Source organism: Lissotriton vulgaris, chromosome 4_1 (genome assembly GCF_964263255.1).
Source record: "Lissotriton vulgaris chromosome 4_1, aLisVul1.2, whole genome shotgun sequence".
In the NCBI taxonomy this organism is placed as follows: Eukaryota; Metazoa; Chordata; class Amphibia; order Caudata; family Salamandridae; genus Lissotriton; species Lissotriton vulgaris.
In genome coordinates this window covers 666872586-666889245 of record NC_141691.1, presented here as the reverse complement: position 1 = coordinate 666889245, position 16660 = coordinate 666872586, and the positions used below count along the sequence as shown (strand labels likewise).

The 16660-nt window shown below is 47.0% G+C and overlaps 1 protein-coding gene across 1 annotated transcript in view; it reads right to left on the bottom strand.

The window, feature by feature from the left end:
• Positions 1 to 16660, bottom strand: part of PIEZO2 (piezo type mechanosensitive ion channel component 2) — a 1150823-nt gene that overhangs the window by 559154 nt on the left and 575009 nt on the right. Inside the window, exons 6-7 of the mRNA XM_086964934.1 lie at positions 13938 to 14148; positions 7098 to 7311 (exon numbers count right to left, since the gene is read on the bottom strand). Of these exons, the coding sequence (XP_086821060.1) occupies positions 7098 to 7311; positions 13938 to 14148 (425 nt within the window). The remainder of the gene's footprint in view (positions 1 to 7097; positions 7312 to 13937; positions 14149 to 16660) is intronic.

Sequence of the window (16660 nt, the reverse complement as noted above, 5' to 3'; positions counted from 1 at the left end):
TCACTGTACCGCAACAGTGACCGCAATTCAGCTGGACACGCCGTCTTTCGGCGCAGCATTGTAGGATGGCCACACCAGTGCGGCAATTTGCTGGACACCACCTCGGTGCCATCCGGATCTCGGCGCGTTCGAGTCACTGTACCGCAACAGTGACCGCAATTCAGCTGGACACGCCGTCTTTCGGCGCAGCATTGTAGGATGGCCACACCAGTGCGGCAATTTGCTGGACACCACCTCGGTACCATCCGGATCTCGGCCCGTTGTGCTGCCTTCGGCCTATTCGCACATCGGTCCGCTACTGACGCCGCCTCACGTGCCAACGGATTTTCTACGCTTTTTGTAGCCCTATGTCGCATAACAGGTCATGTGACTTGTTTATAAAACTTTTCATTGGTTCATTTTACTTTTGGTTTCCTAAAGATGGAAGGCTTGGTCATATGACCTAAAAATAACACTTTTCATTGGTTTAGAACATTTTTTTTTCCCAAACGATGAAAGCCCCACCTTGTTTCTGGATCATTCAGACTGAAGCTGGCGTCAGCATGAGAGCACCACCATCTCGTGGCTCCGTCGTGGTCATTCCGCGAGCAATCATGGCAGCCGCTCCCCACCGGAAGCCTGCGGGAGTCGGGGGCCCCCAAGACTTTTATACAATCTTCACGGCTGAGCGGACGCTTTTCGAGAATGGAGCCCAAGCCCTAGCAGGCAAGCGTCCAAATTCCAAAGTGTCCCAGGGCCATTTCAGTGGACCAGGCCTAAAACCGAGGAGCTGTCCGCCATTTTAAGAGCCATGTGGCAGCCGCCTATCGCTGCACTGCAAGAGTGGGAGCAACTCAACAACATGGTGAGCGAGACGCTGTGGCCGCAAGAGCGAGCGCAACTCAGCTAGATGGCCGCCACCTGGGGAGGCCCGTTCACGCCGGCTCCCCCACGCCCCCCCCCCCGAGCCGCCGCACGCCAATTTTCGGAGCAGCATTGTAGGATACCAAAACCAGTGCGGCAGTTTACTGGACATCACCTGGGTGCCTGTCGTACATGTTGTGTCAGCCATGTGACACTGGACACAGACCGCTACTGACGAGGCCTCCCCCCGCACCACCCGGGACGCCCCACGCTGTTTTTCTGTGCTGCATTGTAGGATCCCTAAACCAGTGCGGCACCCAGGCGACATCACCTGGGTGCCGTCCAGAACTCTGCACGTTGTGCTGCCTTGGGACTATTCGCACAACAGACCGCTACTGACGAGGCCTCCCCTCGCCCCACCCGGGACGCCCCACGCCAATTTTCGGAGCAGCATTGTAGGATCCCTAAACCAGTGCGGCACCCAGGCGACATCACCTGGGTGCCGTCCAGAACTCTGCACGTTGTGCTGCCTTGGGACTATTCGCACAAAAGACCGCTTCTAACCATTGTTGCTTTTTGTGTTGAGAAATGTTTAAATGTTTTTAGTTTTTGTTCCGTTTGTTAAAGTTAGTAGTTAATAAAGTTTTATAACCTTACTTTGTTGGAGTGTTATCTATTTTTTTAAAAACGGGTGAATGGGGCCTTGAATCGGGTTATTGTCATGTGTGGGCTTTGGAAGTGTGCTGCTGCAGGATCGGACATTTCAAACTCAAATGCACGTTCTTTTTCTTACCTTTCCGAAGCATGGAGCGCAATAGCAGGCAGAGAAAGGGTGATGCACGTGTTGAACACTACCTGACCTGGCAAGTTGCTGGCAGTGCCCCCCCGCCCGCTCCTGAAAGAGGGCACACACACACCGCCGCCCCGAGTACTTCACAAATCTTTAAAAGACCATGCGCTTGTTCATGAGGCTTAAATGGTTTATCACCTCTTCTACAACCCCTGCATCGACCCTCTGACGTTTCATGGAAAAATTACCATGTAACACAATACCAAGCCCTGTCGGCTGAAACCCCCAAGGAATCGTGGGGCATATTATCAAGGGGGTTTATCTCCGCTTTTTTTGGCTTTAAAAGCCATGAAAGCGGAGATAAAATTATCTCCCTATTACCAAGCTGTCGCTAACACCAGTTAGTGACAGCTAAAAGGAGATAGCGACCATCTTGGGCCCCGCTTTGCATGTCAGTGATATTTATCACTAATGACATGCAAAGTGGCGTGCCAAGATGTTAGCGACTGGAAACAGTCCCTAACATCGCTACCTTCTATTACCAACTTTTGGAGATATTCGCGCTAAGCGCGAATATCTCCAAAATCTAACACCTGCCCTGAGCAGTTCTTAGCCATGTTATCCAATGGGAGGTGGATAACATGGCTAAGAGCATTAGGTCAATAATACATGAATATCGCTGACTTTTCTGCGATAATAGCAAGGTTTATCTGCGATAAAAATCGCCGATGTGCGGCGATAATTTTTGTCTCTAAACAAGTTAGAGACAAAAATTATCGCTAGTTGTTCGTAATATGCCCCCGGGTTTTTGCTTGCAGAAATCGGGAGACGGGAGACTAGCACTGAAATCAGTAGTCACACGCCTGAATCAGGAGGATTGGCATGTCTGAATTCTCTACAGCTGGGGCCATAAACTACATCCGCAGGGTTAGGTGATATCCTGGGACCAGCCTGGCATCTAAAATGGCTGCCGTGCACGACAAAATTGTGGCATTCGAAAAAAAGGCAAGATGGCGCAGCCGCTGGAAGAGATGTATCAACATATATCAGCCTCCTCAGCCACCCTCAGGAAACATAGGGGATTAGGATACCTCTCCCGCACCCCCTTATACCTAGTAATTTAATTAACGAAGCACAAAATGGCGAATTCCCGTTTCGCTACCAGTTTGCGGCCCAGTTCGCGGCCCGTGAAGCAAATGGCGAATTCCCGTTTCGCTACCAGTTTGCGGCCCAGTTCGCGGCCCGTGAAGCGCTTCTACCGTGAAAAATCATTTTTTTTTTATTTTCCCCACGGGACCCTTTAATAACCCCAACAACATTCCTAGGGGGTGAAGAGGGGGATACCTTGCCCCCTTTCATTAAATTCCCCCTTAGTTTTTCACCTTTTCTTCTCTCTCGATCCTACCGAGAGACAAGATGGCGGCCGCTCCGGACTGTCACGCAGCAAAAAAAAAAAAAAGGCTCACGCACAGCCGCTGGAAGAGATGTATCAACATATATCAGCCTCCTCAGCCACCCTCAGGAAACATAGGGGATTAGGATACGTCTCCCGCACCCACTTATAACTAGTAAGGGGATTAGGATACGTCTCCCGCACCCCCTTATACCTAGTAATTTAATTAACGAAGCACAAAATGGCGAATTCCCGTTTCGCTACCAGTTTGCGGCCCAGTTCGCGGCCCGTGAAGCGCTTCTACCGTGAAAAATCATTTTTTTTTTTATTTTCCCCACGGGACCCTTTAATAACCCCAACAACATTCCTAGGGGGTCAAGAGGGGGATACCTTGCCCCCTTTCATTAAATTCCCCTTTCGTTTTTCACCTCTTCTTCTCTCTCGATCCTACCGAGAGACAAGATGGCGTCCGCTCCGGACTGTTTAGAATGTTGACAGACACCGGAGAGCCAATCAGCTTTCTGCGCGCAAAGTTCCGATAAGCGAAAAGTAAGCGGACCGGATCGCTGCCCAGAGCGCTGTTACAGATATATATCTTGGTTTGAACGTTAATTTCTCAAAAACTACTGGAGCACATATATTGAGACCTAGCAAAGGCACATCGGGCTAACAGTCCCTACAATTTTGCCAAGTTTCGTGCAAATCCATTCAGCCGTTCGAGCTAAAAGTGAGTCCAACCGCCCTATGGAAAACTCAATGCAAAAAACGCGTTTTGAGACCCCCCTTTTTTCTCGGCCCCCCCTTGACGAAACCCCCCCAAATTTTCAGGGGCTGCTCAGAATCAAAATGTGCCATTTTCCTGAAAATTTCAGCCGATTCCGTCCACAAACGCCAAAGTTATTAGACATAGAATTTTCAAAAGTCCCATAGAGAAAAAATTCTAACTATATATACCTACTGGCGATAGCCAGTAGGTAATATATATATATATATATATATATATATATATATATATATACACAGGCACTTTCTATTGTACAGTGTTTCTTTCTGCATAAGGGCACATATACCCTGCCTCAACATCAGCCATGAGCTAAAGATGGAACAGTGGCAAGCAGGCAACCAACCACATGGCCCCGTATAAAAGTAATAGAGGGGGTGGAAAGCGCACACTCCAGTAAACAAAGTAGGCAGAAACAAAACAACACCACCGACTGATCGGTTACGATCAGGCAGCCAAGAGACAGTTGAAAAGAAAAAGAGGGGAGAAACAACCCCACTAGAGTAGAGAAATTAAGACTACTATGAAGGACTGTAAAAAGGGTCAAGATGAACAAGGCCAACACAGGGTGGCCTATTCAGATAACTAGTCCCCATTGGAAAATAAATAATAACAGTCGAAGAAAGGACCTGGCTGAAGCAGTGGGCCAGATGGAGAAAAAAGTTTGGAAAGTCGAACACCACAAGTGAAGATCCAAACCAAAGAATCAGTGTAAATAACTGAAGTAACAGATAGAGAAGCAGTGCCTACAGCCTAACAAGCGTGGAGGCCATAAGCAAAAAAAATTCTCCCAGACACCAATCCATGAAACATCATGAGTGAGAAACCTGACAAATCAACATGTTTAGCTACCTGACTGCCATCCTGGAGCAGTTGAGTAAGAGAGTCCAGGGTGTCATCAGGAACGGAGGGGATGAAGGGGACAAGAGGACGGAAGGGAGAAGGCACGAGACCGAATCCCACAATACGTGAGAAAAATATCCCAGGACACATGCTGTATTAATGGACCGCAAAGTGGAACCAGTGGCGGAAAAGATATATAGACCAAGAGCATCTAGACTTTCAGACTCACAGTCTGGAGCATCATCAGGCAGGGCGCTGATGTCGGGGGAGGCTGTGGCACCCTGGCCCACAAATCTGCGTGGACTAGGCTGTCTGAAGAGGCAGATCAGTTCTCCATTAGCAAGACAGTGCCTCTGATCTATAGACCTGTCAACGGAGGCCCTTTAAATGGGGTTAGCCCATGACCCCAACAGATTATCAAAGATGACTTCACTGAAGGGGAGCACAGGCTCAGACCCATCTGACTCTGATGAAGCACCACTATCAGGATCAATGGACACCTACAGAAGGGAGCTGCAGCTCCGGAACCATAGCAACTCTCTACAGAAGCTTAGCAAAAGCAGAGCTAACCTCAGTAGCCTCACCAAGGTCAGACACCCAATGAAATTCTGGAGGAGGCTAAGTAGTGTCACTTATGCCATCGCAAACATCACCAAATACTTGTCTCTTGAGGGGAAAATAGCAGGGGGCTCCTCTGAAGTCGGAGGAAGATAGCATAAAAAGAACAGTTCTGCTGACACAGCTCTCGATGTCGACCGGTGTTGAAGAGGTGACACCTCAGCGTCGGGGAGGAGAGATATAGTAGCAGTGATTGGTGCCGTCAACAGTGATGTTGGCGGATCCAAAACTGGCATCACAGGTCGGAACTCCGAAGAGCTGTGCATTGGAACTGATAAGGATTCAATCACAGATTCCAAGGGCCTAACTGACGCTGAGGGAGGTTCCGCCGGCCTGGAGTCAGTTAAGGCTTCTCTGGCCTCCTTGGGACCGAGACGCACACCAGAGAGAGGTGAAGAACCAAAAATAGCATGAAGGGAGAGCTAGTATTCCCTAATCTGATCCAGAGTCACCTTGGAACTGGGAAATACCAAGAAGCACAGGGCAGATTATCACTCTGACTCCACAACCAAGAAGAGGAGGAATGTCAGAGACACTGCACGTACACTATAAAGTTGGGAAAGAACAGAACTCTACCCGCCTATGGCGTGAAGACAAAGGGCTTTGGGAGCTAGCTCTCGAGCAGTCCTCTGAGGGAGAAGAGGAGAGCTCCTGTTGAAGGACCATCGAACACCGAAACCGCTAACAGTGTCATGCGGCGCTCCTGCAATGCCGAGGACCGAAGCTGAAGACATGAGCCGCACCCTATGGAGTCACGGGGCATGCCCAGACACCACAAGCAAATAGAATGAGCATGCTGGTTCACCAATGTAGCCCACAGGACCCCGAAACATTCAGAAAAAAGGCACACTGTGTCGTTGACAAATATTGAGATGGGCTAAAAATGGCCAGAGGTACAGCTCTCTGGATCCACATGCAAGCGCAGAAACGAAGAAACTGAGATCGCTGTATCAAGGGAGGACTTATATGGACTTTGTCGACATTTTATCCGGTGGACGATGTCAATACGGATCCGCTCAATGCTGAGGCGTAGAGGTATAACTGTAGAAAAGTTTCCCGATCCAGTCTGGCACCTGGGGATAATTCAAAGGTAAGGAATTTGTGGCTAGACATGTCTATCAGATCTCACAGACACATACAGACACACTCCCTAGGCAGTTCTTGTGGCACAGTCTAGTCAGGTGAGTTATGCACACCCTCTGTCTTCAGACTTCATTGACTCATTAATCCCTAATTCGTTTTTCTGCTTCAACAAACAGTTTGGTCAAAGTATTCTACAAGTTTGAAATATAAAGGCACAGGAAGTACATTTTATAACACTCATTTAAATTTGGTGATATCATTCGTCGGTTTCACTGCTTTATGGTGGAACTTAGATTAAGAGATGATTGTCAATTACAATTCCAGTGTTTTGCATTTGGGAAGAAAAAAATAAAAGAAAATAAATAATAGTTCTTGGAAACAAAGGGTGTGGGAATAATTACAGAAGTCCTGATTCAAGGACATTTTGCAGTGAGTTCCTTAACGTTTGCAAATTCAGGAATGAGTCACAACTAAGTCAGAAGTAAAACACAAATGCTCACAGAAAAATGTTTTTAGAAAATGAACCCAGAGATATGGTCTCGCAAGTTTTTCTCATGTGCACAAGTGACTAGTATAAAGTGACTTGGCACCTTAACGTCAATTAGTCGCAAAGGTTCTTGAGTACAACAATGTGACACAGACAGACTGAGAAGAAATTGAGAAATATGCATCACTTTAAATCATAAATAAATTGTCTCAGCATTATAAATGTGATTAGGTCAAAAGGTCACAGAAAGTACACATACCTGGCGTAATAGTCATCCGGTGGAATAATTTCCTGAAAGAACTGCAACTGGTACAAATAAAGTCCAATCAAGTGCCCCGCACTGAATATGGCCATTAATACACATAGACAGCTGAATATCAGCGGATCAAATACTCGGCAACAGGACCACCATGTGCAGAGCCCCAAAAATACAAAGAAGTACACAGCCGAGGTTAAAGATGGCAACATCATACCTACAGAAAAAAGATTGGAAATATAAGTGGAAATGACATTTTTAGAACCTTTGAATATCATATCAAAACTCATCGTATCATTGTGAATAAGTCCATTTATTTGGTACATCCACCATTTTCTAGCCAACAAAATATTATGTATATTTGTATACATTATTATATTAAAACATGTGTTTATAATAAACTCTTTTATCAGTATTTGGTCCTTTCGAATGTCTTCTTGTTCCACACAGGAAAACTGCCCCGGTCATACTGTCCCATTTTCGAATCTCTGTCATAGCTTCTGTAAGAATTTCCAGCTGCATTGTCCTCATGTAAGGGGCAGAAAAATTATTTATTGCAACCGTCTTATAGGTCATGAAAAATTGTGCCAAAATGGTAACTTTTTTTGTTTGCCATTTCAGTGTATGGACTTTTGCAACAATTTACCTAAACATATTATTTTTTTACCACCAAGAATTTTGCTGTGCAGATAATTCGGAGAGCAGTTAAAGGGTCATTCAGAAATTTTCAAATCTGGTGTACACTGTGTTTTTGATTTATTGGACATTCCAAGTAGGGTGGTCATTTCGCTGCTCAAATTCCTTCAAGTTTTATCCAAAGTTATTTGAACAGGGAAATGTGTCCCCGTTAAAAGTTTGGAAATGAGGAGACTGAAATAATGTATTATTACTCATTCCAACCTGTGGAACACAGAGTAGGGAGGGAAAATCACCACAAGGTGCAATAAAGTAATACACCTGATAATCCCATGGTAATTGGGATTAGCCTTTATAGGGTCTCTTACTGTGCAATGCCTTACTCCAAAGAAAGGCTCTGCAAAAGCTAGACCTGCTGAGAAAAATTCTACAAATATTGCCATTGGGCATAGAAAAGCTTTGCAAAAAGTAACCTTGTAGAAAGAAACTGTATATCATTTCCACTTTAACTGGGCTTGACTACATTCAAAGGGCCTCAGTTACAAGACCCCTAGCTTCACTTTTGCGGCGGCGGAGCATCCCTTTTTTGACCACAGAATATTTGCCAGGCCACGCAAATGGAAAGGGGCGACCACTCGGTCCCCCCGAACGTATGGCAGAGTGCCTCGATCCCCCCGGGAAGCCATTTTGGGCGGGAGGCGCGTCTCGGCTGGTATGCCCGAAGCGGCGTAGCTGGGGCGCGCCCTTTCCCGCCCTAGAGTGGGCTGGCCTAGACACTGACGCAGCCAGCCACGCCCTCGGGGCAGGCAGGGGCGGGTGTACGCCCGCCCTGGGTCCCACGACTTGCCTCGAGTTTCTGGGGATTGAGTTGGACTCTAGTGAGGGTTGTTTTCGTTTACCAGCTGCTAAAGTGTCGAAATTTAGGGCAGCCCTGCAAGTATGTATAAATGCATCTAAAGTTACGCTGCATCAATTGCAGCAACTGGTGGGGAAGTTGAATTTTGCCCTAAGGGTGATCCCAATGGCCCGCCCCTTTTCCCGTTCAATTGCTCAAGCGATGGTTGGCCTAAAGGATGGTCATCATCGCACGAGACTATCGGCTGAGGTCCGCCAGGACATGCGTATCTGGTTAGCATTTTTGGCGGACTTCAATGGTCGAGTCGTCTGGAATAAACCAGCCGTGTCCTCTGATGAGCTTGGTCTATGGACAGATTCAGCGGGAAGCATGGGCTTTGGCGCCATCTTCGGCACAAAATGGTCGGCACAAAGATGGCCGACATGGTGGCATGAAGAGGGGCTGACAAGTAATATTGCTTTCCTTGAACTGTTTCCCATTTTGGTGGCCCTCAGAACCTGGCCCGAAGGGTTCAAAGATCATTCTGTCATATTTTGGTCTGACAATATGACCGTTGTAGAATGCATCAATAGTCAGGCAGCACGTTGTAAAATGATTTTAAGGCTGCTCAAAGAAATTGTCTTACTGTGTATGCGTCTGAACGTAATATTCAGAGCAAAACATGTACCAGGGGTGTTGAATCAGGCGGCTGATGCACTGTCTCGTTTTCAAATGCAGGCTTTCTCGGGTTTCCTTCCCTCAGCGGACCCAGAGCCGGCACCCTTTCCCGAAGCTCTCTGGTCTCTCGGTGCCCCGAACTTCGTCACCTCGTGGGAGAGAGTCTAGCACCAAGGACGAGGAAGGCATATGAAGGGGCGTTCAGGGCTTATTTAGCCTTTTTGGGGACTGAGAGAGAGGGGCTTTGGGGCTATGAGGAATGGGTAGTACATTTTCTGATGTTCTTGCGTAGGGCTGGGAAGTCAGTGGCTACGGCCCAGAGGCATCGTGCTGCCATTTCCTTTGCTGCCAGGGCACACAATATCCAGGACCCGACAGCGTCTTTCGTGGTACAAAAGGCGCTGCGTGGGTGGCAACGCCTTGAGGGTCGCAGAGTAGATGAGAGGCGCCCGATAGGTCTGGATAGGTTGTCCCAGTTGCTGGCCGCACTCCCTGCCACATGCTCGTCTCAGTTTGAGACGTTGTTGTTCCGAGCTGCTTTTACGCTTGCATTTCACGGGGCGATGAGGATAAGTGAATTAGTAGCGAGGAACAAACAGGATGTGGTGGGGGGTTTGTGCCAGGAACACGTTCAGATCAGGGGCGAGACGATGACTGTCTCCTTTGTCAGGTCCAAGACCGATCAAGATGGGATGGGTGACTGCATAATCATTCGCAGGATTCCTGGGTCCTCCATGTGTCCGGTAAAGTGTTTAGAAGATTACCTAGCACGAAGGGTGGCATCATGGGGGGGGACATTGTTGAGACACGCGGACGCCACCCCACTGACGAAGTTTCAGTTTCAGCGGGTGCTGGCGATGTCAATTACCGCAGCGGGCTTGGACCCGGGCGAGTTCGGGACCCATTCCTTTCGGATAGGGGCTGCCACTGAAGCTACAGCCAGGGGTCTTAATGTTGAACAAGTAAAACGAGTGGGGCGTTGGTCCTCCAATTGTTATAAGAGGTATGTGCGGTTGCACATGTTGTGAAGCTGTAACGATGTACTCACGCCTCTTGTTTTTGTTTGGTTTTCAGTTGCGCAAGCCTACGAGGCAGGGCGGACTATGCAGTCGACCCAACACCGGGCCAGCGGTCAGACATCACCGGCTGTGAAAAAGGAGGTGTGGGTCGTGGGCCACTCATACGTGAGGCGTGCCGCAGACGTATTCGAAGCAGGTGACATGATTCACGTAGCCTGGGAATACGGGTACAGGGTGTCCTTCTACGGAAGGGGCGGCCTCTGTATTGACCAGTTTCAAGCATTTTTTGAGGGTTTGTTAGGGCGGACGAGGTCACCGCCGTCTATAGTCATAGTACATTTGGGGGGTAATGATTTGGTCACCACCGGTAGACGACTTCTCCTAGAGGCAATGCTTTCCACTGTAAGTTGGTTGGCGAGGAAAGTTCCGGGGTGCATAATTGCGTGGTCTCATATGATCCCACGAAAAGTGTGGCGGGGGCTATATCGATTCCTGCTTTGAACCATTCTGTTAGAAAACTTAATAACAAAGTGAGTAGGTTGTTCCGTTCCAAGACATTGCATTCTATCTCGCATGGTTGTATTAATGATGACAGTATGTATTTAGGGGATGGTGTGCATTTGTCTCGGGTGGGAAATGAGTTACTCATAGGAGACTTCTTAGCATGGTTAAAAACGTTGAAACATGACCTTTAGGTAGGAGTTTTGTGGGGGGTCCGGATAGCCGGTCAACTATCCGGCCTGTGGCGGTAAGGTCATGATCGGTGAGCACTAATTAGTAGTTCTCTATGAGTGGGCGTCACCCAACACGGATGGGAGCGCTCGGGAGAGGTGGCCATTGGCCCCTCAATGGGGAGGCGGTCCCTTCTAAGGATGGGTCGCCGGAAGTAAAGGAAAGGCGGTCAAGGCCCCTTCCTTTGTAGGAGGGGTTACAGCCCCCTCCTGGGGAATTTCCCGGGGCCAGTGACATCTGCGACGGCAGATGCGGTAAGTTGTGTGGGGTTGGGATAAGGTCTACGATACCTTCTAGATACCTCACACGAGTATTCGAACGACCTTTAACTGGCGTCGAGTTTTTAGGTGCCCCCGTCAAGTCAAGGGAAATTGGTAGTAGTTGCACTTGAGGTACGCCTCCGTGCTGTCGCCCCTCCCAAGTGGGAGGGGTAAGTCTGGTTAGGGATCTTGACACCGGTTATGACCTTGCCGTTGGCCCTTAAACGTTAGGATGTACAATTTCAATATGTCAAGAAAATGTGTTGTAGGATGCTAGTTCGGCTAGGAGAACCTCTGTATTAGAGAATCTGTTAAGGTTAGCCAAACATCGCAATGTGGTAATGAAATTGTACATAACATGAAACGTTTAATGTTTTTAATTTTGTTTTAATAAATACGGCCGGGATGGTTACTCCATCCCACTTCCAAAAACTTCAAGAACTGTTTCCAGTTTCCCTCCTTTTGGGGATTGTGTTGAGAGGGGGTGGCGGGTATCTCGGCCATATGGAAAGGGGCGACCACTCGGTCCCCCCGAACGTATGGCAGAGTGCCTCGATCCCCCCGGGAAGCCATTTTGGGCGGGAGGCGCGTCTCGGCTGGTATGCCCGAAGCGGCGTAGCTGGGGCGCGCCCTTTCCCGCCCTAGAGTGGGCTGGCCTAGACACTGACGCAGCCAGCCACGCCCTCGGGGCAGGCAGGGGCGGGTGTACGCCCGCCCTGAAGACGGATAAAAAGGGACGCAAGACCAGAAGACATCCTCTTGTTCTTGTGCTCTGAAGCTGCACCTCCTCGCTGCACGTGAGCTCGGGACAGAACGAAGAGCCAATTTTGACCCACCCACCAGCCCCTGAAGACAGCCAGTTGTTTGTAATAAAGTTGATTAATTCTGCTTCTCTTTCGTTTGCAGGTTGTAGTGTCATGTTGATGTTGAGTATAATAAAGAATGGTCTGTTTTGAGTACGTTTTGCCATTAAAATGATTCAGATATAGTGTTGATTTTTTAAGCATGCTCTTTCGGTCATAGTGGCCAATGTATTCTTAGGTTTAGTTAGCACTGTCGTATTTATTTTGGTAGGCGGTAAGGTCATGATCGGTGAGCACTAATTAGTAGATCCCTATGAGTGGGCGTCACCCAACACGGATGGGAGCGCTCGGGAGAGGTGGCCATTGGCCCCTCAATGGGGAGGCGGTCCCTTCTAAGGATGGGTCGCCGGAAGTAAAGGAAAGGCGGTCAAGGCCCCTTCCTTTGTAGGAGGGGTTACAGCCCCCTCCTGGGGAATTTCCCGGGGCCAGTGACATCTGCGACGGCAGATGCGGTAAGTTGTGTGGGGTTGGGATAAGGTCTACGATACCTTCTAGATACCTCACACGAGTATTCGAACGACCTTTAACTGGCGTCGAGTTTTTAGGTGCCCCCGTCAAGTCAAGGGAAATTGGTAGTAGTTGCACTTGAGGTACGCCTCCGTGCTGTCGCCCCTCCCAAGTGGGAGGGGTAAGTCTGGTTAGGGATCTTGACACCGGTTATGACCTTGCCGTTGGCCCTTAAACGTTAGGATGTACAATTTCAATATGTCAAGAAAATGTGTTGTAGGATGCTAGTTCGGCTAGGAGAACCTCTGTATTAGAGAATCTGTTAAGGTTAGCCAAACATCGCAATGTGGTAATGAAATTGTACATAACATGAAACGTTTAATGTTTTTAATTTTGTTTTAATAAATACGGCCGGGATGGTCACTCCATCCCACTTCCAAAAACTTCAAGAACTGTTTCCAGTTTCCCTCCTTTTGGGGATTGTGTTGAGAGGGGGTGGCGGGTATCTCGGCCATAGCCATTTTTCATGGCTTTTCATGGCCTTGCAAATATGTGCCCCTTTCACGCAGAGCACTGCATGAAAAAGGCATTCCTTGGGTGTAGCTGTGGGTGTTCCCAAGCAACACCCTTGGAATCTGAAGCATTCCCAAATTTATGAGTAATCATAAACCTGGGAATGCGTCAGATTGTAACGTCACCCAGGGGTGTCGATAGGGAGGGGCAACGAGGAGAATAATCCTTTTTCCACCTCGTTTTTTCCTCTTTCTATGTGTGCCGCATTCTGCAGCATACGTAGAAAGAGGAAAACACCTCTTGTGATTGTTTTTGTGCAGGAAGATATCCCTGCACAAAAAACAATCACCCGTATAACACAGACACACTTGCACCAAGGCGCAAGGGTGCCTAAATTAGCGCATGACAGCCCATTCTGTACCAGCGGAGGGGAAAAGGACAGGAATGCGCCGCGTCTCATAGATCCGGCGCATTTATGCCCTTTTGTTTTGACACAGGGCAGTGCAGCATGATTCCTTGCGCCACCGCCCTGTGCCACAAACTCGTAAATTAGGCCCAAAATGTTCTTTGATGAATACTATATTGCAAGCAATGCAGGGAAAACCTTGGTCAGAAAACGTTGCAATCTTCAGAAAAGGTGAAAATCAAGAACTTTTCAAAACTTCAATGAGAGAAAAAACAAAAATTGCAAAGCCCTTCTAAATAGCACAGAATAGCATGCTACTTGAGACATCCATTTTTTCTAAACTCGAAGCAATCCATTAACCTACTACTATAACGACCATACATCCAGTTTTCATGTGCAATCTAATCAGATGTTCAGGGATTACTGCAACCTAAATCTGAACAAATTCACCAACCTGTTAAACCAAGTAAAATTGTTACTACCACTTTTCCAGCTGTAGTAATAATATTGCCAATGAGCTCTTTGATTTTGGAAGCTATTGAGGCGATCCTGCGAAGTAGTTTTAATTTTGTGCTCTCTTCATTCTCCTCTACATCCTCATCTCCACCATCCAGGTCTTCTTCAAACATCATAATTTCATCCATTTCCATCTTTTCTGCCACTGCCTAAAACAGAAAAAGACCAGATATGGAATTAGCTTTGGCTGAACGACTGAAGTGTCTAGTTTTACATTTTTAAACTATTATAAAAAACATTTCAAACGATATTTCATTGCAAAAAAAAATAACTTTCTTGAGAGTTTGAAAACTACCCTCATGTGTTCATACTTGCCACACCAGCTGTACCAGTTATGTAGTTTAACAAAGGATTCTATGCTTATGGGGATATTGTTTTTGACACTATGCCCTCATAACAAGCAGCGTGTGGTTTTCAGTGGCAATCCCACTCTGTATAAATACACGAGCCAACAGGTGGATTTTACCACACCAGGTAATTCCTCAAATGTTGTGGCTGTTTACTTTTTGGGTCACAAATTTTACCTTCTCAGAGCAGGTAGAAGTCTTGAGTAGGAAAAGGTCAAGCGTTCTGGCAAACCATGCTGTAAACTGCCCAGAACTGCAAGATCCTGCATGTTATTCCCCATTCGGGACCTCTTAGTTGTAATGGCGGGTAAATGTAAAAAGTGTTGTATTCCAGCTGCACTTTATCAGTTAAGATGTAGTAAGATTCTAACTGGTTTCCACAATCCTAAAGCATGATGATATATCAGCTTATGTAACAACAGGTACAATGCATACCATTAAAGTAAAATAAGTGAGCGTGGTACGTAATTTGAAGAAAGAGGGATTAAAGGTGAGAGGGCTACTACAAACTGGAAAAGGAAAGAATACTATGTAAAGATAATATTTCTCTGGCAAAAATTCCACTTGACCTGTTACAAATGATTACAAGTCGAAATTTTTTCTTCCTAGTCTTACCCTGGAATAACTTGGGACTAACTTTATGAGAGCTTCCAGGATGGAAAGTGCCATACAAAACATTTGTGACTTCTCACATATTTGAAAGTTTCTGGGTATTGCATGCAGTTTGCTTGACCATCCCTTTGACATTCTTCCTTTCTCAACATTATCCTAAAACTTTACCTGGTGAATCAGGATGCAGAATTAGTTTTTTGTGCACGTTTCAGGCCACCACTTCCACCAAGGTTAATCCTAAAAATCACTGATGGTATTCATAGGAAACTATACTCAGTTAGTATCCTCAGTACTATGTGGGCATCCTTTGTCTGAATCGCACCTAACCCTTTAGACTTCAAAGGGCCATATTCAATATGCACTCATGCCAGGCAGAAACCACCACTCTAGTCAGGATAAGCTAGATACACACTAAAAGATAATCTGTGCTCACCCTCTAGTAGCTTGGCACAGAGCAGTCAGGCTTATCTAAAGAGGCAATGTGTAAAGTACTTGTGTAACTTACACACACATAAATGGAAACACACACGGACGTACACACACACAAAGTAACACAATGAATACACCCCAAAAATACTTCACACGGGTTTAAAAATATAGAGAATATTTATCTGAGTAAAACAAGATTGAAATGAGAAAAGTATAATCAGTAGAAGTTTAGATATGATTTTTTAAAGACTAAATGCAAAAACAGTACTCATATGTAACTAGCGGGCAAAAGGTTACTTAAGGTCATGAGCGACAGCTGCAAATCCAGAGTTGAGGCCGACAGCGATGGAGAGCAGCCCCGCTACAGGAGTAACGCAGGGCTCGCAGAGAAAGTACCTTGGATTGAGGAAGCGTAGATGCTGAGGGCATGATGCGTCGATCTTTTCAATACAGTCAGGTCTCTGCATTGTCATTGAGATTCGCTGAAGAGAAGGCGATGCATCGTCGCCGAGTCGCAAAGAGCATTGTTGTCCGTCTGTGCAGGCTGTAGAACCGCTGTCGTCAAACAGTCTCTGCGTCGGCGTCGAAGTGCAATGAGTTAGTTCCTATTCGCACAGTGGTGATGATGCATTGGATTTGTAAAGAAATAGCTGAAAACCCTTTTCTGAGGCACAAAACTTGGAAAGGGCACCTCAGACAAGGGTAGGACTTACAGAAGGCGGAGTCCAGCAACATCAACAGAATTTCAGGAAGTCTTTGAATCCCTGAGACTTCAGAAAACAGGAAACAACCCAGCAAGCCTTTGGAGATCACTTGGAGGGAAGGCAGCATCCCGCACTCCTTCAGCAGAGACAGGGACAAGCAGGAAGCAGGGCAGCTAGCAGAAAAGCAACCCTTCCATGAAAACAGTCCAGTTGAATCCTTTAAGCAGCACAGCAGTGTTTCTGACAGGTGTTCAGTTCAAGATCCAGACATGTCTGCTTTTAGGGAGTCAGAGACCCAGTACTTATACCTAAATGTGCCTTTGATGTAGGGGGTAACTTCAAAGCAGTTCTCTTAAGTGAACAAGGATCTTTTTCAATCCAGTCCTGTCTGCCAGGCTATCTATGGGGGGGGGGGGGGGTAAATCAGTGCTTTGCATGTGGACAGGACACTAACTGTTGAAGTGTAAGTGTAACATCTCCAATTCCTCCCTCCCCTGGAAGACCCATCTGAAGGCAGATGAGTGCTCAGAATGCAGATTAACCTCGCCTTCCTGTGTTTGTGGCTGTCC